The sequence below is a fragment of the Ailuropoda melanoleuca genome, chromosome 16, assembly GCF_002007445.2.
Source record: "Ailuropoda melanoleuca isolate Jingjing chromosome 16, ASM200744v2, whole genome shotgun sequence".
In the NCBI taxonomy this organism is placed as follows: Eukaryota; Metazoa; Chordata; class Mammalia; order Carnivora; family Ursidae; genus Ailuropoda; species Ailuropoda melanoleuca.
The window spans coordinates 13863303-13885436 of record NC_048233.1 but is presented as its reverse complement, the minus strand read 5'-3'; the positions used below and the strand labels follow the sequence as shown (position 1 = coordinate 13885436).

Genomic DNA, 22134 nt, shown 5'->3' with positions numbered 1-22134 from the left:
GTTTTTACAGTTCTTCTTTGTTACTTTTTCTTCCCTTGCTCTCTTTCTTTGTGGTCAGTGAGTATCTATAGTGTTTTGTTTGGCTTTCTTTCTCATTATCTTTTTGTGTATTTGTCATAGGTTTTGGGGTTGTGGTTACCATGATGTTCACATATAACATCTTAAGTAAATAGCAGTCCGTATTAATTTGATGGTCATTTAAGTACAAACATATTCTAAAATAAAAACAAAACAAAACAAACAAAAAACTGAAGAAAGAAAAAATCTTTCTCTTTTTCCTCTTTTCTTCCAAGTCCCTTCTCCACATTTTATGTATATGTCGTCATACTTTACATCTTTTTAGTCATATTTTTCTTATGTCTAGTTGTGGCCATTTCTTTTCCATTTAAAAAAGCCCATTTAACATTTTAAGTCTGGTCTAATGGTGATAAACTCCTTTATCTTTTGTTTGTCTGGCAAGCTCTTTATCTCTCCTTCAAATCTGAATGATAACCTTGCTGGATAGAGTATTCTCCGTTGTAGGTTTTTTCCTTTCAGCACTTTGAATATATCATGCCACTCCCTTCCTGCTTACAAAATTTTGCTGAAAAATCAGCCGACAGTTGCTGTAGGCAACTTTTACTTTTCTTTTGCTGCTTTTATGATTTTCTCCTTATCTTTAACCATTGACATTTTAATTATTACTTGCCATGGTTTGGACTTCCCTCAGTTCATCATGTTTGCAACTGTCTGTTATTCTTGAACTTGGATGTCGATTTCCCTCCCTAGGCTAGGGAAGTTTCCAGTTATTATTTCTTCAAATAAGTTTTCCACAACTTTCTCTCTCTCTTCTGGGACCCTTATAATGTGAATGTTTATTCCCTTGATGTTGTCCAAAAGATGTCTAGCCTCATTTTTAAATTTTTTTTTCTCTTTTTGCCATTCAGCTTGTGTGTTTTCCATTACCCTATCTTCCAGATCACTGTCCATTCTTCTGCACTCTCTAACCTACTGTTGATTCCCTCTAGTGTGTTTTTTATTTCAGTTACGGTATTCTTCAACTCTGATTTTTTTAATATTTTCTCTCTTTATTGAAAGTCTCACTGAGTTTTTCCACTTTTTCCTCCAGCCCAGTGAGTGAGTATCTTTATAATCATTATTTTAAATTCTTTATTAGGCATATTACATATCTCTGTTCTGTTTAGTTCTTTTTCTGAGGTTTTTCCTTATTCTTTCTTTTGGAGCATGTGCCTCTGTCTCCCCATTTTGCTTGACTCTCTGTGTTTATTTCTACAGATGAGGTGGAAAGGCTACTTCTCCTAAGGTTGAAGGAGTGGTCTTGTGTACGGTGTCCTCTGTACAGCCTGTGTGTGCTTGATGACTTTTGCTGGCTGTCCGGAGCTATGGCTGTATATGCTAATTACTCTTTAAACCATGGCTTTTTACAGAAAGAATAAAGAAAAATAATAATGATGATGAGGAAGAGGAGGATAAAAGAAAAGAAGAAAAAAATGTAAAGAAAAAATAAAAAAGAAAAAGAGAACAAGAAAAAAAATGACAAAACCCAAAAAAATAAGAATAAAAACAAATCAAGACAAATTTTTAAAGTAAAAAAAATAATAAGCGAAATTTAAAATTTTTAAAAATTTCAAAAGCCACAAAATCACAGCCTGGTCTTTTGGTGCGCCACAGGGTGGCTGAGGTGAGCTTGTGGACCTGGTCCTGCTGAGGTCGCAGGTGCTCTGGGAGCTGGACCTCGCTTTGATCTGGGCTTTTAGGTGGATGAGGAGAGAGCTTTCCCACAGTTCTCAGCCCTTTTAAACCTCAGCTTGCTTTCTGTGCCTCAGTACAACTGGGGCTGGTGTGGACTTAAGGACCCTGGGCTTGCTGAGGTTACAAGCTCTCTGTGATGACTGGACCCACCAGTTATGGTGTCTGGACCCACCCATTAGTTCCTCGGGACCCTCCAATTATGGAGTCTGAATCCGCCCTTTATGGCAACCAAACCTGCACCTTACTGTGCCCAGACCCTGCTCTGGGCTGTGCTTTTAAGGTGGACGGGGAAAGAATGTTCCCGCAGTTCATGGGTGCTTCTAAACCGTGGCTTTTTTTTTCTGTCTCCCAGTACAGCTAGGGCTAGTGTGGGCTTGTGGACCCTGGGCTTGCTGAGGTCGCAAACTTTCTGTGCCAATCTGACCCACCAGTTATGACATCAGGACCCACTAATTATGGCATCCCAACCCGAGCTTTATGATGTCCAGACCCTGCTCCAGTCCGGGCTTTTAAAGTGGCATGGGGAGAGCCCTTCCACAGCTCCTTGGCCCTTTGAAAACCCAGCTTCTTCTTCTGTGCCCCAGCATGGCTAGTGCTGATGTGGGTTTGTGGACCCTGGGCTCACTGAAGTCCCAAGCTCACTGAGACAGGCGGACCTGCCCCTTCCCGTGTCCAGACCCTGCCCCGGTCCAGGTGGGGTGAGAACATGAACCATATCCCTCTGACCTGGAAAGCTTTCCCTCAGCAAAATTCTAGTGCTGTCTCTTTTATATGCTAGTTGCTCTTTTAAACCAGGCCTTTTTTTCCTTGCCCACGGGCAGAGGGATTTGTTCCAAGTCCTCAGTACTGTCCCTCCCCGCTGCGTTTGCAGCCTCAGGGGTGGGGGTGGGGNTGTCATGTCTTTTTTATCCATTCCACCACTCCATGTCTTTTGATTGGAGCATTTAGGCCATTTACATTCAAATTAATTATTGATAAGTATGTACTTTTTGCCATTTTTAAAATGTGTCGCTGGTTGTTTTTACAGTTCTTCTTTGTTACTTTTTCTTCCCTTGCTCTCTTTCTTTGTGGTCAGTGAGTATCTATAGTGTTTTGTTTGGCTTTCTTTCTCATTATCTTTTTGTGTATTTGTCATAGGTTTTGGGGTTGTGGTTACCATGATGTTCACATATAACATCTTAAGTAAATAGCAGTCCGTATTAATTTGATGGTCATTTAAGTACAAACATATTCTAAAATAAAAACAAAACAAAACAAACAAAAAACTGAAGAAAGAAAAAATCTTTCTCTTTTTCCTCTTTTCTTCCAAGTCCCTTCTCCACATTTTATGTATATGTCGTCATACTTTACATCTTTTTAGTCATATTTTTCTTATGTCTAGTTGTGGCCATTTCTTTTCCATTTAAAAAAGCCCATTTAACATTTTAAGTCTGGTCTAATGGTGATAAACTCCTTTATCTTTTGTTTGTCTGGCAAGCTCTTTATCTCTCCTTCAAATCTGAATGATAACCTTGCTGGATAGAGTAATTCTTGGTTGTAGGTTTTTTCCTTTCAGCACTTTGAATATATCATGCCACTCCCTTCCTGCTTACAAAATTTTGCTGAAAAATCAGCCGACAGTTGCTGTAGGCAACTTTTACTTTTCTTTTGCTGCTTTTATGATTTTCTCCTTATCTTTAACCATTGACATTTTAATTATTACTTGCCATGGTTTGGACTTCCCTCAGTTCATCATGTTTGCAACTGTCTGTTATTCTTGAACTTGGATGTCGATTTCCCTCCCTAGGCTAGGGAAGTTTCCAGTTATTATTTCTTCAAATAAGTTTTCCACAACTTTCTCTCTCTCTTCTGGGACCCTTATAATGTGAATGTTTATTCCCTTGATGTTGTCCAAAAGATGTCTAGCCTCATTTTTAAATTTTTTTTTCTCTTTTTGCCATTCAGCTTGTGTGTTTTCCATTACCCTATCTTCCAGATCACTGTCCATTCTTCTGCACTCTCTAACCTACTGTTGATTCCCTCTAGTGTGTTTTTTATTTCAGTTACGGTATTCTTCAACTCTGATTTTTTTAATATTTTCTCTCTTTATTGAAAGTCTCACTGAGTTTTTCCACTTTTTCCTCCAGCCCAGTGAGTGAGTATCTTTATAATCATTATTTTAAATTCTTTATTAGGCATATTACATATCTCTGTTCTGTTTAGTTCTTTTTCTGAGGTTTTTCCTTATTCTTTCTTTTGGAGCATGTGCCTCTGTCTCCCCATTTTGCTTGACTCTCTGTGTTTATTTCTACAGATGAGGTGGAAAGGCTACTTCTCCTAAGGTTGAAGGAGTGGTCTTGTGTACGGTGTCCTCTGTACAGCCTGTGTGTGCTTGATGACTTTTGCTGGCTGTCCGGAGCTATGGCTGTATATGCTAATTACTCTTTAAACCATGGCTTTTTACAGAAAGAATAAAGAAAAATAATAATGATGATGAGGAAGAGGAGGATAAAAGAAAAGAAGAAAAAAATGTAAAGAAAAAATAAAGAAGAAAAAGAGAACAAGAAAAAAAATGACAAAACCCAAAAAAATAAGAATAAAAACAAATCAAGACAAATTTTTAAAGTAAAAAAAATAATAAGCGAAATTTAAAATTTTTAAAAATTTCAAAAGCCACAAAATCACAGCCTGGTCTTTTGGTGCGCCACAGGGTGGCTGAGGTGAGCTTGTGGACCTGGTCCTGCTGAGGTCGCAGGTGCTCTGGGAGCTGGACCTCGCTTTGATCTGGGCTTTTAGGTGGATGAGGAGAGAGCTTTCCCACAGTTCTCAGCCCTTTTAAACCTCAGCTTGCTTTCTGTGCCTCAGTACAACTGGGGCTGGTGTGGACTTAAGGACCCTGGGCTTGCTGAGGTTATAAGCTCTCTGTGATGACTGGACCCACCAGTTATGGTGTCTGGACCCACCCATTAGTTCCTCGGGACCCTCCAATTATGGAGTCTGAATCCGCCCTTTATGGCAACCAAACCTGCACCTTACTGTGCCCAGACCCTGCTCTGGGCTGTGCTTTTAAGGTGGACGGGGAAAGAATGTTCCCGCAGTTCATGGGTGCTTCTAAACCGTGGCTTTTTTTTTCTGTCTCCCAGTACAGCTAGGGCTAGTGTGGGCTTGTGGACCCTGGGCTTGCTGAGGTCGCAAACTTTCTGTGCCAATCTGACCCACCAGTTATGACATCAGGACCCACTAATTATGGCATCCCAACCCGAGCTTTATGATGTCCAGACCCTGCTCCAGTCCGGGCTTTTAAAGTGGCATGGGGAGAGCCCTTCCACAGCTCCTTGGCCCTTTGAAAACCCAGCTTCTTCTTCTGTGCCCCAGCATGGCTAGTGCTGATGTGGGTTTGTGGACCCTGGGCTCACTGAAGTCCCAAGCTCACTGAGACAGGCGGACCTGCCCCTTCCCGTGTCCAGACCCTGCCCCGGTCCAGGTGGGGTGAGAACATGAACCATATCCCTCTGACCTGGAAAGCTTTCCCTCAGCAAAATTCTAGTGCTGTCTCTTTTATATGCTAGTTGCTCTTTTAAACCAGGCCTTTTTTTCCTTGCCCACGGGCAGAGGGATTTGTTCCAAGTCCTCAGTACTGTCCCTCCCCGCTGCGTTTGCAGCCTTAGGGGTGGGGGTGGGGGGGATCCCTTCGTTGCTGGGTCTCCATCTCTCTTGCTGTTCATTTGCCATTCTCTCTACCTTTGGTTTCTCCAGATCTGTTCCGTCAGCCCTCAGTTCTTCAGGAGGGACTGTTCTATTAATAGGTATAATTTGGTGTATGCCCTGAAGGAGGTGAATTCAGAGTCTTCCTACAAAGCCATCCTGAACCAGAATTTCCTAAGGGGCTTTAAGGCACCGCCTCATTAACATAACTCAGGTATGGTTGAAAGGGGCTGGTTTGGAAAAACAACAGACACCCATTTCATCCTTTTGGCTCTGGAGCTATTTCAGGAACTGGAAAAGATGCCCTTAAAGCTCTTAGCACTTAAGAAATTACAAAGGTTTTAAGAGGTGTGTGGCACAAACCACAGACAAGAGCAAATATATATTTATTATACATCTCGATACCATAGGAACACACACAACAGTTGTTCTGTCAAGAATGTTGAGGAGGAAATTCACAGTGGGTAGAAGATGATGAAAAAAAGCGTTCCCAACACTAAGGTCCTATACTTAGAAGAAGAAGAAGAAGGAGGAGGAGGAGAAGGAGGAGAAGAGGAAGGAGGGGGAGGAGCAAGAAGGGGAGGGGGAGGAGGAGGGAGGAGGGGGGAGGGGGAGAAGGAGAAATGAGAAAGTTTAGATAACAAGTTTCATAATGAAGTGATTCATCTACCAACTATTGTTACAAATATGTCGAAATAATGGATGCAAGTGCCTCCTGAGGTAGGAAGCTCTTCTGTGATTTCCCTGCCGACACTGTGTGACCCGAATCTAATCATCAGGAAATAATAGATAAGCCCCAACTGAAAGACATCTACAAAATAACTGGCCTATAATTTTCAGAAGCGTCAAGGTCAAAAGCAATATGGACACTGAAGAAATGTTCCAATTTAAAGAGACTAAAGAGGGGCGCCTGGGTGGCACGGCGGTTAAGCGTCTGCCTTCGGCTCAGGGCGTGATCCCGGCGTTATGGGATCGAGCCCCACATCAGGCTCCTCCGCTATGAGCCTGCTTCTTCCTCTCCCACTTCCCCTGCCTGTGTTCCCTCTCTCGCTGGCTGTCTCTATCTCTGTCGCATAAATAAAAATAAAATCTTTATAAAGAGACTAAAGAAGCTCGAAAACTAAATGCAAATGGTGATCCCGGAAAAGAGCAAGAAAGGAAATTATAGGAAAGGTTGATGAAATTTGTGTATGGACTATGCATAAGATAATAGTATTCTATAAATGTTAAATTTCTTGATATTGGTCATTGTATTGTGGTTATAAGAAAGAACATCCTTGTTTTTAAGAAATAAATTCTGAGGTATTTAATGGTAAAGTGTGTTAATGAAACAAGGAGGCCATTTGACTGAGATGGTTCTAATACCTTAGCAGCCTATGTAAGCAAGCCAAAACCTAAGCGTGTAAAGACGTCAAGGTTCAGAAATCAAAACCTAAAGACAACCAGTCACAAACAGCCAATTAGGCTTCCCTAATGAGGCAAATTCTTAAGCTACAGCCAATCAAATAATGTCTTGCTTTGCTTTCACTTTTTCCTCTATACAAATCTTGCCCCTGGCTCCTGTTGGTGGATGAGCTCTCCTAATCACTTCTGGGCTGGTGCTGCCTGATCTGAATCTATTTTTGCTAAAATAAGCTGTTAAAAATTTTAATATGCCTCAGTTTAATTTTCCAGTGGGAGATGATGTCTGCAATTAGTTCTCGAGTGGTTTAGAAAAAAGAGAGAATGATAGATGAAGTAGGGCAAAATCTCAAAACCTAAACATATGTGCTGTCTAATGTGGGTACAGGATATGAGAGTTCCTTGGACATATGTGAGTTCCTTGTACAGACTTGCAACATCCCTGTAAGTTTAAAATTTTTAATTTAAGCGAGTCATGCTCACTTTTGTAAGGGTATTGAGGGTAAAAGAGAACCAACAAGTTAAAATGTTAAAACCATTCTGAATTACCAAATCTGGGGGTCTCTATCAAACAACCCTCCTTTGGACAACAAGGACTTCTGGCAGTGAGATATCCTCATTAAATTGACACAGGTCCCAAGGAGTTTAATGAGATCCAAACAGGAAATACTAAGTCTCATTTCAAAACCTTTAGGCTGGTGGCAAAATATACAATTCCCCCTGGACAAGACCCTCTAGCAATGACTTCCACCTATGCTCCAAAAGTAGCTGTAGAACACTACTCTGGAACGTTTAGAATTTCTTCTAGAAAATGGGCAAAACCTTTCCTTAAACAGCTGTTTGTGTAAAACATTAATAAAAAGTATCTTTCACTTTGTTGGATACTCTATGAGTTGGTCTTCACAAATCTGAGTAGAGCATAAAAAGAGTCAACACGCCTTGAGAAACTAAGGAAACTGAGGCAGTGGCAGTTAGGAAACAGGAAACTGAGGAATAGAGAGGTAAAATACCTTGCCCAAGGTTAAACATTAACGATGGGATAGAACTAGGAATTGAACTAAGGTGTCTCTCACAAGAGCCTGTGTTCTATTCAGAAATCAATCTGCTTCCAAGGCAGTATGGTTCATGGATCCATTCCATGATATTTTATCGAGTATCTCAATTTCACTGCCGTCACAGCCCTCTAAGAGTGACGTCATCTCCATTTTTACATGTGAAGAAGATGGACTGAGAGCTAACATAGCTTGTTCAAATTCACAAAAACTAGGAAGAGGTGAAGGCAAAACACCAACACAGTTATGTGCAATTTTACCCATGAAGACAGCGGAAATAGATTTAATAGATATTAAATTATTACATGGGAACTTTCCTAAAACAGCCCCTAAGGCAAAAGATTTTTTTTTTTTACTGACTTTAAACATTGTCAGAAAATACTGTTTCCATTTTAATCCTAAAATGTACACACACACATCAGACCTCTTGTCTTTCCCTATTCCATTTTGTTGTCTGTGTTTCCTCATCCTTTCCTCCGTCCCTCCCTCCTTCCCTCCCTCTCTCTCTCTCTCTCTCACTGGTTCTGTCTCTGTCTCTCCCTCCCTCCCTTCTTTCCCTTTCTCTCTTCCTCCTTGAAATTCTGGACTGGTGTACAAAAAGGTTACAAAGGCTCCTGCTTCCCCCTAGTGGTATGTGTCTAGAAGTGGCAGTCACGTTAGGAAAATCAGCAAAACTTCACAAACAGTAGGAATAAAATGACACTTCAACTCCTTTAGAGTTTTTAGAGGCAGGGGGCCAACGGGGTGAGAGGAAAGAATCTTTGATCACTGACAGTCTGTTTAACCTCACACAGCCTCACGAAATGCACCTGTGATGTGGAAGTTAGACAATCCCCTTCTCACAGTTGTCTTGTGGGTTGAGATAAGACCTATACTAAAGAGTCTTGAAACACAGTACACTCCCAATAAGAGGTAACTATTATTTACTTTTGACAGATCTGTAAGGTTAGGAAACAGGCTCAGCACAGCTTCCTAATTTTCTTAAGTTAACGCAGCCAGCGAGCTGTAGGACTAAACCCATAACCCAAGTTTTCAGGCACCAGTGCTCTTCCTCACAACTCAATCTCCCAAATGAATAGTTTATCAATAATGAGGAATCTTAAGAATTTTAAAAGTCTTAAAAGGGTTATTTCAGACACTACCTGTGTTTTCCATTAAATTCAAAAAATATGCATGTCAATGATCTGTGGTCATATCTCCAGAATGGGGTCTTAGAGTTTCAGGAAGAGAAGTGCACAAAGATTTATGTCCAGAGGCGCCCGGGTGGCTCAGTCGGTTAAGTGTCTACCTTCAGCTCAGGTCATGATCCCAGGGTCCTGGGATTAAGTCCCACATCAGGCTCCCTGCCCAGCGGGGAGCCTGCTTCTCCCTCTCCCCCACACTCCTCACCCTACTTGTACTCTCTCTCTCTCTCAAATAAATAAATGAAATCTTTTTTAAAAAAAGATGTTATGTCCAAAACACATTCACAGGTCATTATTTATAACAGTACAAAGTTGAAATCAAGCTAAATATGTTTATTCAATAAACCTTTGTACAAATAATGATAATTGTTTTTATTTATTTATTTCATTTATTTCTCGGTACCAGACGCTATCTTAAGAATTAGGAACAGATCAAAGCGTTCCATGGGGTAGGTACTATTATGTTCTAGTCACTGATCAATCCACTTCTGAGACAAACCCGTGGATCCACTCCACATTTCACTGCATGGTAGCACCTCGCGTGGACTATTATACAACAGTGAAAAAAATCAGGTTTTTAATAATTATTAAATTATATAGAGATGTGCTTACATTAAAAATGTTAAGGGAAAAAATAGTATGAAAAATTGCTTACTATGTTATTTCAGTCCTAAATGTGTGTGTGTGTGTGTAGCACCAAATATAAATCTAAATAGTACCTTCCTCCAGGTGATAGGTTATGGGTAATTTTGTGTCCTCTTTTATACTTGTCTGAATATCCTGAACTTTTGTAATGAGACAGCACTGCTGGAACACCTGGGTGGCTCAGTTGGTTAAGCATCTGCCTTTGGCTCAGGTCATGATCTCAGTGTCCTAAGATCCAGCCCATTATCCAGCTCCCTGCCCAGCAGGGAGTCTGCTTCTCCCTCTCTCCACTTAGGTTCTCACTCTTTGTCTTTCCGATAAATAAGTAAACATTAGAAGAAAAAAAAGAAGAACGGCTGTGATCATCAGAAAATTTAGATGAAAAACTATTTTTAGGGTGCTAAAAAATAAATAACAGAATTTTTAAGAATGGGCTTTAGTTTCTCCTCACAGTTAAATAATGAATTGGGAAGTGTAGATGGGAAAGAGTTGCAAGAAGAACAATTACCCCAATGACTGGGAATAGAGGCAAGATGTTCAACCTAGAAAGGGAAGGGCCTGAGAAAGGGTGTTTAAAGATTTTATTTATTTATTTGAGAGAGAGAGAGAGAGACAGCCAGCGAGAGTGGGAACACAAGCAGGGGGAGTAGGAGAGGAAGAAGCAGGCTCCCAGAGGAGGAGCCTGATGTGGGGCTCGATCCCAGTACCCTGGGATCACGCCCCAAGCAGAAGGCAGACGCTTAATGACTGAGCCACCCAGGCGCCCCTGAGAAAGGGTGTTCAAAGAGCGTGTGTGCGGCATTAACTCGGCACACTGGACCCTCCTTTGGATTGAGGTCAGCTGTTCAGACGGTAGTCATTAGGACTCACTATAGACTGAACTAGTATGAACCAGTATGAACTAGTTCTGATGCCTTCAGAAGAGAAAGCGGGGAACAGCTGTGACCCCAACAGGTGTCATTTCTAGATTGGAGACTTTCAAAGTTACCGTGGAAAAGCAGCAACAAGAGCCTTCTTTCTGACAGTAATCCTAAAAGGTGAGCGGCTTCCTATCAGCCCTTTCCGGGCAGGGCCTATCAGCAGCACCAGATGCGCGGGACACAGCCCCACCTTGGGGTGGCATCTCCCCAGCAGCCCGCGTGAGCCAATCATCCCTCGCAATGGAAACCTGCAGCTGCAGATAATGGCACTTGGCCCCCAACACTGTGCAGCGCGTGCCTTTCCTGTCTTCCTGAGAAGTTAAGGTTGGGCCGCTGAGCCTGACCCTTAACAGGCCTCTGGAATTCCCCCCTACACAGACTAGATAAGGGATTTTTTTTTTTTTTTCCAATTGGAAACTAACGAGTTCACTTCACAATCCCTTATTTGGTGCACAGATCTGCCTATTTTCGCAGAGATTTCAGCTCTGCAAATAAGCTGGAGCCCATAGCTTCCCTGGGAGAAACGGCTGGTGGGAGGTGGTCGACAGAAATCTCAATCAGACATGAACAAGGAACGTTCTTGCTGAGACTCACCCAAAGAAAATCCCGGAGGAGAACGCGGAGCCCTCATTTCACGATGAAGCTGCAAGAGCAGAGAAGCGTTTGTAACACCAACGAATACCGTCCATTGACCACCAGAGGCAGGAGGATTCTCCCGACTACTGCAGCCCCCGGGATGAGACTCTGGCTCCAGTCGGGGCCGCTTCCTCTCCTGATGCTGTTCTCGGCACTGCAGACACCCATCTGGAGTTCTGAGGTAGGGCGCGATCCTTTCCTGGTGACAACCTTTAAATGACCTTTAGTCACTTGGGATCCGATTTCATTCAGACATTGTTTTTAAAAAATTTTTTTTATTTTATTTATGTAACAGAGAGAGAGAGAGAGAGCACAAGCAGGGGGAGCGGGAGAGGGGGAAGCAGGCTTCCCGCTGAGCAGGGAGCCCGATGCGGGACTCGATCCCAGAACGCTGGGATCATGACCTGAGCCAAAAGCAGACACTTAGACTGAGCCACCCAGGTACCCCTCATTCAGATGTTTTAACCATTAATGCTAGTGAAGGGTGTTGAAAACTATTCTTAAAAATTGTGGAATTCTTTACAGTTTATAAATTTGGCATTAATGGAAGCTAGAGGCATAATGTTATTTTCTTGATTCTCCATAAAATTTAAGGGAAACATTGCTTCTGTAGGACAAATGATGCAAAATAAAGCCTATTTGGCTTTCGACTGTTTCATAGGGATCAACTCAAAAGAAGTATAATTTAAAGTTCAATATAATGAAAAATAACCTAATGTTAAGAGATAACAGAGTACATATTTGAGATCTAGTGATAAAGTGTTCAGAGCTCACAAGATGTAACAGAACACGATACGATTGATTTTGTTTTGTTTTGGCTTAAATAGATTCTGTAGACCTATTTGTAAACCTTCTTAAAAAAAGAGTTATTGGTAAAAATCATTTAGGCAGTCTTAAAAATCTCCATTTTACACGCACCTAGATGTCTTCTCATCATAAATAACACTAAAACACCAAATGGTATGTTTTTGAGTTTAGCTGCACCACCAGATGGAATCTTATCTCCTAGTATAAGGAATGCTGTTTATTAGAAAAGCATCGTTTCTTTGCCAAGAAGAAAACATCTTGGAATTTAGATAGTTGAAATTGTGGCTCTAAAAAATAGACTGATGATACTTAATGAACTTGTATTCCAATCTCTAACTTCAGTTTAATATGGACTATTAATAACTGACATTCAATTGACTACCCATGGGAAATTCTTTTTCCCACTCCTGGTTTCTAGGAGAAGGGACTGTCTTAGGCACACTCCTGAGCACTATACCACTCCTCTCGGGGTGGGCAAATTTGGTTGATTGGTAACATCAGGAATAATAACTGGGCATTCTGAGTTTGACTCTGCTCTTCTTCCTTCTGGGAGTTAGTCTGACAGAAAAGGGCATGAGCTCTGTGTTCCTCCGTGACGAGAATCTTATCTTGGGGCAGGCCACAGTCCAATACTGTCTACAGCTCAGTGGGCAAGTCTGCCTTGTTCTGGGGTTTACTCTTAACAAATCTACTTGCCATCAGACCTAAAGATGTGTGCCCCCACAATTCAGTAGTAAAGATGATCTTTTAAACTTCATACATGCTCTTTTTTCCTCAAGTTCTTAAATCAGATCCTGGTCAGAAGAGAGGGCTGTTATTTACTGGGGACCCCTTGAGAGAACCCAACTTTACTCATCACTGAAGTTTTTTCTTAAATAAAGTTCAAAGACTCTTTTTTTTAAGATTTTATTTATTTATTTATTTGACAGAGAGAGACAGCCAGTGAGAGAGGGAACACAAGCAGGAGGGGTTGGGAGAGGAAGAAGCAGTCTCCCAGCAGAGGAGCCCAATGTGGGGCTCGATCCCAGAACGCCAGGATCATGCCCTGAGCCGAAGGCAGACGCTTAACGACTGCACCACCCAGGCGCCCCAAAGTTCAAAGACTTAATGCAAGTCTTAGGTATTCATAAAAGAGATAGTCCTGAACACCCAGGACAGAATGTGAAGGGAGTCAACAGGGGAAACAGAAAGTATACATAAATTTAATATCATAATTGCTTTTCTTCAAAGTACTATGCAAAAATACCATTTTTGGTTACGCAAGAAGGATCACTTCCTCCCTGGGGAGGTGAGTTGTTTTGAGCTTTCAGCAATATTTATCAAACCAAATTCCATCTCTGGCACAGGTCACTGATGCAGGAAGAACTAAGGCAGGGTATTGATTATGGGTGAAACTTATCTCAGCAAATAAGTTTTGAGAAGACTTGGCTGTATGGAGAATAGCAAGTCAGCCACCACATCCACCATGTGATTGGAAAAGTTAAAGTCAAGGTTTTTGTTTTCTTATAGGTGGCAGTTAACATTGACTTTGACTTGGCCCCAGATTCCTTTAACGATCAGTACCAAGGCTGCAGCCCACAGGTCATGGAGAAGCTAAATCAAGGGGATTATTTTACAAAAGAACTAAAAGTACATAGAAATTACCACAGGGTCTGGGCAAATGCCCACTTCACCTGGCTGAACCAAGCAAAAAATCTCCCCAAGAACATGACTGTTACACACGCTGTGGCCATCTTGGTTTATACATCAAACAACAGTGTCCGCACAGACTTCACTAGAGCCATGGCCAGTGCTGGGAGGTCTCCACAGCAGTATAAACATTCATTCCATTTCAAATACCTACACTACTACCTGACCTCAGCAATCCAGCTGCTACGGAAAGAAATGCTCATGAAGAATGACTCTCTGTGTTTTGAGGTGCATCATGAGATGAAGGGTATCTACTTGGAAGCCTACAGAGGTGCCATCATCCGATTTGGCCAATTTCTCTCCACCTCCCGCTTGAAAGAAGCAGCACAGAATTTTGGGAACCAAACTCTATTTACCATATTTACCTGCCTGGGTGCCCCTGTACAAGAAGTCTCTCTCAAGGAGGAGGTCCTGGTCCCTCCCTATGAGGTGTTCAAAGTTGTAAACATGAGCTCCCACCCGAGAGGAAATTGGTTGCAGCTGCAGTCGGCTGGGAACGTGAGCACATATAACTGTCAGCTGCTAAAAGGTATTAGATTCTCGATCTAAATGGAAACTACTCTTATCAAGATCACAGGCCACTATTCTTTTAAAAAAGTTCTTTTTCTGAGTGGGCTTATTGGGGGAATGACCAAAAACATGGAAATTGGCCTTCAGGAACGGTGGAACTGACAAATTAGAGAAGACCTGCCTCATTTCTTGGTTTCCCTCCCCTTCTTTCTCCCCAGGTACCTCTAGGGGGAAAAAAAATGTGTTTGTTCAGTGGCACTAATATGTGGGGCATTCTAGACACAGGGAGTAAACCTCTACTGAAAAAGCGCCTAAAATATAGCATTTTTACCTTTGCCTTCAAACTTTTTTTTTTTTTTGTCATGGTCATTACAGGAGTAAGGAGTGCTATAAGTAAAGCAGGGGGCATGATTTATTCATTCACTCTTATCTATTACCCATCTTCTATGTTTCAGGAACTGGGGTGGGAAGCACCAGGTGATATGAAGTGAACAAAGCAAAATCACTGTCCCAGGAGGAGTTTTAGTTTAATGAAAAATAGAAATATGTGCAATTGTCCACACTCAAAAGCACTAAGCAATACACCAGATGTTTAAGCAAGGGTTGTGGCTTCTCGGTGCAGGAAGCTACTCATTCTCTCTGGAGAAAGTGAGAAAGTCTTCATGATAGAGGACCCCGTGGGACTTGAAGTAGGGATGGAGGTTTTCAGTGAAAGATGAGGGGAAAAGCCATTGAAAGCAGAAAACAGCTTATGCTGAATCACAGAGGTTTCAAACAGCCAGTGTCTAGGGAATCTCTACAATTCTGGATGGCTGGAATATAGGAGGTGGAGGGCGCAGGAAGAGGCTAGGAGTAGAAAAGGAATAGGGGATTGATTGAGGTGGGGAGACTTCTGATGGGCCAGATGGTTCAAACTCTTGTATTCTATGCTAAGAACTTTCAAACTTCATGCTAAAGGTAATGAGAGGTCCTTAGAAGTTTTTAAGGAGTAGAGCTTCAATTAGATCAGTATTTTAGCAAGAGCTCTGACGATATTGTGAAAAATGAACTGAAGCAGGAGAAATTGGAGACATCACAGAACAAAAAAATATTGTTAAGCTCCTTTTAAGAAAAATATGTGGCTAACCCCATTTCATCCCTGTATGTTGCCAGTCACAGTCCCGGCACAAAACGGTAGTTCTGTGGCAAGTGCTGTGCCCTGTTTGATCTAGAAAGGAGATCGTCCTTATCCACACGTGCATGTGTTCACACTCAACACTTAACTGCAGTGTCTGCCTTGGAAATATCCCTGACTCTTTCTCTACTCCATCATTATCGCTACTGTCAGTAATTCGGGCCAGCAGCATTTCTCAGCGTTTTGGGGCTGCAGTGTTACAATGATCCTGAAATTGGCACCCACGCTGAGGTCTTGGACCTGCTCACTCTGGCCTATCTGCAAACACAGACCAGGGGAGGGGGGACCTATCAATACTTTTATCTCTTCCTGCCTGTGCTCAGAAGGGTGGCAGGCAGCAATACGAGTGAAATGAGTATCTGTTCACAGAACCAAGAGATTGGTGTTTGCAGAGGAGAATGAAAAACGAGTGTGAAGCAAACAGTGAGATTTTGATAATAAACAAGAACATTCATAGCCACTTTCCACGGTTCTTTGGAACTACACTGTTGCTTCATCCTCATCCTGATGAAGTTGAGACAGAAAAAATTTTCTACTGGCTTGATGAGCACAGGAAAATATATAAGTAAAAAGTTGTAGAACATTTACATCAAACGGTAGGAAACGGTGAAAAAAGGAGTATGTAATAGAAGCTATTACCCATATTCTCTACTTTGTAAGTCTCGAAGGAAACTATTTCAAGACCCTCCCCACTAAACTAAGGATCTTTGCTTTCCTCTCAGGAAGCTACTCAACCTGGAGTTAAGGCTTAGCTGGAGTAGCCATGCACATCGCTAGGCTCTGGAAGCTTCGTTGGTCTTGAGCAGATATTTGAGATCACAAATCATACTTAAGGGAATCAGTAATCTTGTTTTGCTCTGTAAACACTGTGGGCAGACATGTGACTACATAGTATTTAAATTTTTGGCAGGGAAATCAGGCAGTTTGACCCCAAATCCACTCTGGATTCCTTTCCAACTTGTACCATTCTTTAGCTGTGTTCTCAGTCCAGTTGCTTAAACTCCCTATGTTTCTTCAACTATGCAAAGAGCATCATAATAGAGACCCACAGGGTTCTTGTGGAAATAAAATAAAATAAAATAAAATAAAGAATAAAATGCTAAAGTATTTCTACCTGATCTAGCATGTAATAAATGGTAAATAAGTGTTAACCAATATTAACTTTAGTCTCCTGGCACACGGAGGTGTTCAATCTACATTTGTTGAAAAAAAAAAAAGTCCATATTTGTTGAATGAGTGAATAAATGAAGCATTCTCTTTCAATGCTTCTAAGTGATCTGGTCTTTGGGTCAGATGACCAGATAACTCAACTGACTAAAAACAGTTTCAATATTTACTAGAAAGAGTAAATATTCTAGAAAATTCAACCCCTAGTCAAAAATAAGGTGCTATAGCCACGCTATAACTGATTGGAATGTGGTCATTTGCAATGTGAGTTACTACATCTTAATTTTTCCTAGAAATTCACCACTGTGCAGTCTTGGGAAGAGATTGTAAATGGCAGAATAAAATGACCCCTGGTCATAGAAGGTGATATTTTGGTCAGAGACATTGTGTGTTGGGCCAAGAGCTGGCACGGGAGTGTCTTCTCAGCCAGCACAACTACAAAACTATTTAAGAGATTGAAAGAGGAAGAAGAATCAGCTCAAGCTGCAGGGATGCTAGACTTCCCTGGACTCCACTGGCTCTGGCTGAGAGTTGTAGAGAAGGCAGCTCCAGCCTCTGGTTCTGCCTTCCCTAAACCTCATATAGAAGCCAACTGAGGGAAGCCTCAAGGCTGCCATTGGCTGGTGTCAGCACAGACACTTTAGTTGAGGACAAAAGACTATATAATCTTGACATAAACACAACCAATATCTCCCTGTGGCTACTGATTACAAAAAAAAAAAAAAAAAAAACCAGTGTGATTAATTTCATGACGCTTTCAGCTATTCACTGCAGTGGTATCTGTTTTCTCAATGAGTAAGATATTTCTGAAACTTTCCATAAGTCACTTCTGTTAACTGACCAGTAACACTGTACTTATCCCAACATCCTGGAGCAGTATTGCATTGAGCCATACATGAACGATAGGAGGAGGGAGGTGGTGTGTTTTTCTTTTCTGGGAGTCCTTCACTGGGAGGGAGTAAGATCAGTGGACTGTCCCCAGACCTGATTTTCTAGCTGACTGCTATTGTCTGCCATCAACCTCAGTCTAGGGATTCCCAGATGGTATTCTGAAGGACTGATATCTAATTCCTCATGAAACTGGAATCCTCTCAGGAGACTGTTTCTTATCCCTTCATTTTTTTTTCCCAAGCAGAAACCACACGTTTCAAAAAGTTCCTCTGAGCCGATGACTTGTTTCCTCTCCTGTTCCCTCTTAATCTGACAGACATCATATTTGAAAGACAACACAAATAGGTTGGCTAACTGAACATAATTAAAAATTAAAAAAAAAAAAAAGACAACACGAAGACCTTTAAAATTGGTCAGCCACGACACTGTAATCCTCCCAATGAAAAGACAACAGATTTGAGAGTATAGTTTCCCCAGTCCTTTGATGTATTTCAAAATTGGTTCTGTTAACTTGTAACTACAGTTCTCAAATTCAAAGAGTACCCAGGAATCTGTCACCTTCAGAGTCAAAAGGTTAAATTGGTAGCATAATATATTTAAGCAAGGGCATTTGCAAAAGAAAAATTGTTTAAAACATTCTACACTAACAGCTCTCCCTTCTAATCCTTCTGTCACCCCTCTAGTGACCTATACTGGTTACCATAGAAACAGATGTTTTCATGCCCATTGAAAGACTCAAAATATGTTATGTTAGTTATTTGTCCTTAAATGTTGCTTTGTTCGGGAAAATAATCCGTGCCAAAAATCTGTAAACACACAAATACGTACTCTGTTCTGTATCACTGGATTCACAAAGAAGGATTTATTTGTTAAAATGTTTTGCATAATCAAAATTCTTATGCTTGTTTCTAGAAAAAATACAGTCACCTTTTGTAGTCAGCCTGGTTTTACATGTTAACTTTGCCAGTTACTAGCAGTGAGAACATGGGCAAATGGCTTCATCCCTGTGTGCCTCCATTTCTTTGTATGTAATGCAGGGGGGGGGAAATGTAAGGAAACCTCCCTTATAGGATTCTGGTGAGGATAAAATGACTTATGCATGTAAAAGCTCCCACAACAGATTCTGACACTAGTAAGTACTCAAAACTTGTAGCTACTATTACTGTTACATATTATTTATTTTATTAACTTCCTTTTCCTTGTTTTCTTTTACTCTGGGCTTTATCTCAAACGAGTTTTCCCAATTTATGGCATCATTAACCTTGAAGTAGAGTATCTGTCTCAGGCGAATGGATGAAGGAATGCGCAATTGAGGGGCGCCTGGGTGGCTCAGTCAGTTAAGCATCTGCCTTCAGCTCAGGTCATGATGGTCCCCATATCCTGGGATGGAGCCCTGCATCAGGCTCCCTGCTCAGAGGGACGCCTGCTTCTTCCTCTCTTCCCCTGTCCTGCTCTCTCGCTATCTCTGTTGCTATCTCTGTCTCTCTCTCTCTCTCCCTCAAATAATTAAATAAAACCTTTAAACGAAAGAAAGGGAGGAAGGGAGGATAGAAGGAAGGAAGGGAGGAAGGAAGGGAGGGAGGGAGGAAGGAAAGAGAGAAAGAAAGAGTAGTTGAATGAATCTAGGAGACCACAGGGCATGGTGGAAAGAGACTACACTTTGGAGTCAGGAAGGGCTGGGCATATATGTTAGTAGCTCTGTGGTCTTGTGTAAATGACAACCTATGAGCCTGTTTCTTCATCTATAAAACGGGGGCAAAGGGGAATGTTGTGGCAGTACTTGGCATTCACCCTCTCAATCACAATTGAAAAACTCTGGGAAAGTACTTTGCACATGGAAGAGGGATAATAGTTTAATGGCACAACTGTGAGCTCCAGTGATATTGACAGTGAAGAAAAAAACCAAAGGAAGAGACAGAAGAAACAATGCTTACCATTGTTTGAGTGCAAACTGTTTCCTAGATAACTCTCGAAAACAGTAACATTTTGACAGAAAGAGGCTATAGATAGCATTTGCCTCCAAACATCAGATTAACTAGATATACTGCTTGTCAGTTTTAACTTCTGCTTTTTTCAAGGGATTGAGTGCTTCTTTCTGAACAATCTGATATAATTCACAGATTCAGAGTTCATGAAATACAATGTATAATAATTATGTATTTCTCCCCAAACTGTATACCCCAAGGTAGAGATGACCAAATTTAGGTGATAATCCACCAAAAAAATGATACTTACATAGCAAATTACATTCACAGAAGGTTTTCACACACATTATCTGTTTAATTCTTACAACCACGCTGTCCATTGGTTACTGACCCCACTATACTGATGTGAATACTGAGGCTGAGAGAGTTTGTGTGAGATTATTCAGTTTATAAAGGACGAAAGTAAGACCCTTTCCCATATTTTATGACAAAAAGCCCAGGGCAATGTTCTCTATAGACTGCTTTCAGGAGATTTGTCTGTTCAAAAATATTACTAAGAACTTAATATTAGCCTCAATCCTCTGTGACTGTGACTACGTTACAACTCACTTTGCATACACGTAAATATACAAATATACACACATGCATGTGTGTTATACACGCGTGTATAACAAGACAATCATTCACGGTTCACTTGCCGTTTAATTCTAGTGTTTTTTATTCTAACGCATTTTATCACATTATTACAGCGATGGTCATGATAAAGCATTTAAGCATCACAATCTCTAATCTGAAAAATACTCAACTAGGATATAGAGGGAATAAAAGACATTGAATAGATAGTTTAAGGAGAAGCAAAAACAAATACAAAAATAAATTTAATGTGAGTTATCCTTAAATGAAAGATTTTGTAGATTGCATTTAATTCACAGATGTTTTTCATTTATTCGCTTAAATCTATTGTCTATGTAAAAGTAATGATAATAATAAAGCATGAGGTAGATATGTTAATGACTGTAAGAAAGAGAAAAAGTAACAAGAGACAAAAGAAAAGTTACTTTAACCTGAGAAAATAAAATTAAAGTAAGCTTTTTTAATATTCCTAGTTATTATGAAGGGGGCTGAAAAGGTGGTTTTGAAGGATGAGTATAATTACAAAACAGTAATGTCCACATGTTTGTCCTTATTTGAGCATTAATCATTATAGTAGCCATAAAGCAAAGCAAAGGGGAATGGTAGTGATCCTAGTATTTCCAACAGTCTTGAGATGAGATGCTCTCATTTTACAGATGAGAAAGCTCGGGTCCAATGAGAGTAACTAACATAAAGGTCAGCTAGGGCCAAAGCTTCAACATCCAAGCTAATCACTTCCAATAACCATAATTTCTACCCACTATATTGTTTCACTGTCAATCAATATTCTCTGATACCTCTTCAGTAGAATCATATCCCATTAAAAAGTGAGAAAGGACAGAGTCAGAGGTCATTGTGATCTCAGCCTCAATGAAGAGAAAACAAAACAAAAAATGTTTGAGAGTTATTCTAATGAATGAGCTGCTCAAGTGGTATTAATGGTCTCGAGGTCCTTGTGAGAATACAGATAATATAATTTTAATAGGAACTTTGACAAAAGCTTAGAAATATGTATGCACCATTAATTTTCCTTGTCTACTCTTATTGGTAAAAATGGATTTTAAATATTGTTTGTATATAGAGAATTCCAAGAAATTCCAGGAAACTCAAAGGATTTTATGCATTATTATGTGAAAGTAATGGGAAAATATTTCTCCATCATCTGGTCATCCTATCAAGCAATATGTTCAAATATTGAGGCAATCACAGAGTTGAATGTCTTCCTACCCCCAAACATCTTTCCTACCTTAAATAGTCAGCGAAGGCTGGTAGAAAAGGAGATCCTACTCTTTAGAGCATTTCGCAATGTATGGAGAAACAATACTGTGGCTAAAAAGATAGAGTTGAGCCTGACTGCCTGAGCGGGAATGCTGCCTTCACTGCATACTAGATGTGCGATGTTTGGTAAGTTTCTCCATATGTCTGTGTCACCGTCTGATCAACAGAAAAATGAGGATAATGAGAATAAATACCTCGTAGATTTCCTGTGAGGTTTAAATGAGCCAATTGATAGCAAGTGCTTAAAACAGACCACAGCACAGAGTAAGTTGCTAATCAATGTTAGCTTTCATAATGGTGATGAAGGTGATGGTAATTAAAATGGGGATACTGGTGATGGTGACGGTGCCGCTGATGACAATAAAGATGGAAAATCAGGAGATCTCACACACCAACTAGCTGGGTAACCTGGAGTAAATCTCTGAACTTCTTGGTGCTGTTTCATCTGCAAAATAAACAAACGGAGTTCTATCAGTTAGGAAAAATTCTAAGAGGATACTTTTTTAAAAGTAGCTCACCTCAAATACTTTCATTAGGAATTTTCTAAGTTAAAAAAAAAGTGAATCAAAGGAGAAATGAGGTCTTTTTTTTTTTTTTTAATTAACTCTGCTACCTAAAAGTTCTCTTTGTGTTCGTTTTGACAGGTTCCAGCAAAAAGTACAGCCCTGCTCCTGTGGTTATTGCTTCTTTCTCCTTTTTGACCAGTGTCGTCATCTCTTCCAAAACCGGAGTATAAAAGAACCTTGTGGTTTTGCTTTCTCTGTGCCCTTTTGCTTGACGCCAGTC

At 40.7% G+C, this 22134-nt stretch overlaps 1 protein-coding gene across 1 annotated transcript; it reads left to right on the top strand.

Moving 5' to 3' along the window:
* The first annotated feature begins 10887 nt into the window (after window positions 1–10887).
* ART4 (ADP-ribosyltransferase 4 (Dombrock blood group)) lies at window positions 10888–22129 on the top strand. Its single transcript, XM_002928384.4, has 3 exons — window positions 10888–11455; window positions 13591–14299; window positions 21993–22129. Exons 1-3 carry the CDS (start codon window positions 11276–11278, stop codon window positions 22082–22084), a joined length of 981 nt encoding a protein of 326 aa, XP_002928430.1. The 5' UTR covers window positions 10888–11275; the 3' UTR covers window positions 22085–22129.
* Window positions 22130–22134: the final 5 nt, after the last annotated feature.

Coding starts and splice junctions, on each gene's coding strand:
- ART4 (XM_002928384.4), top strand. CDS start 11,276: ATGAAGCTGCAAGAGCAGAGAAGCGTTTGTAACACCAACGAATACCGT. Junction 11,456..13,590: donor CACCCATCTGGAGTTCTGAG/GTAGGGCGCGAT, acceptor GTTTTCTTATAG/GTGGCAGTTAACATTGACTT. Junction 14,300..21,992: donor TAACTGTCAGCTGCTAAAAG/GTATTAGATTCT, acceptor TCGTTTTGACAG/GTTCCAGCAAAAAGTACAGC.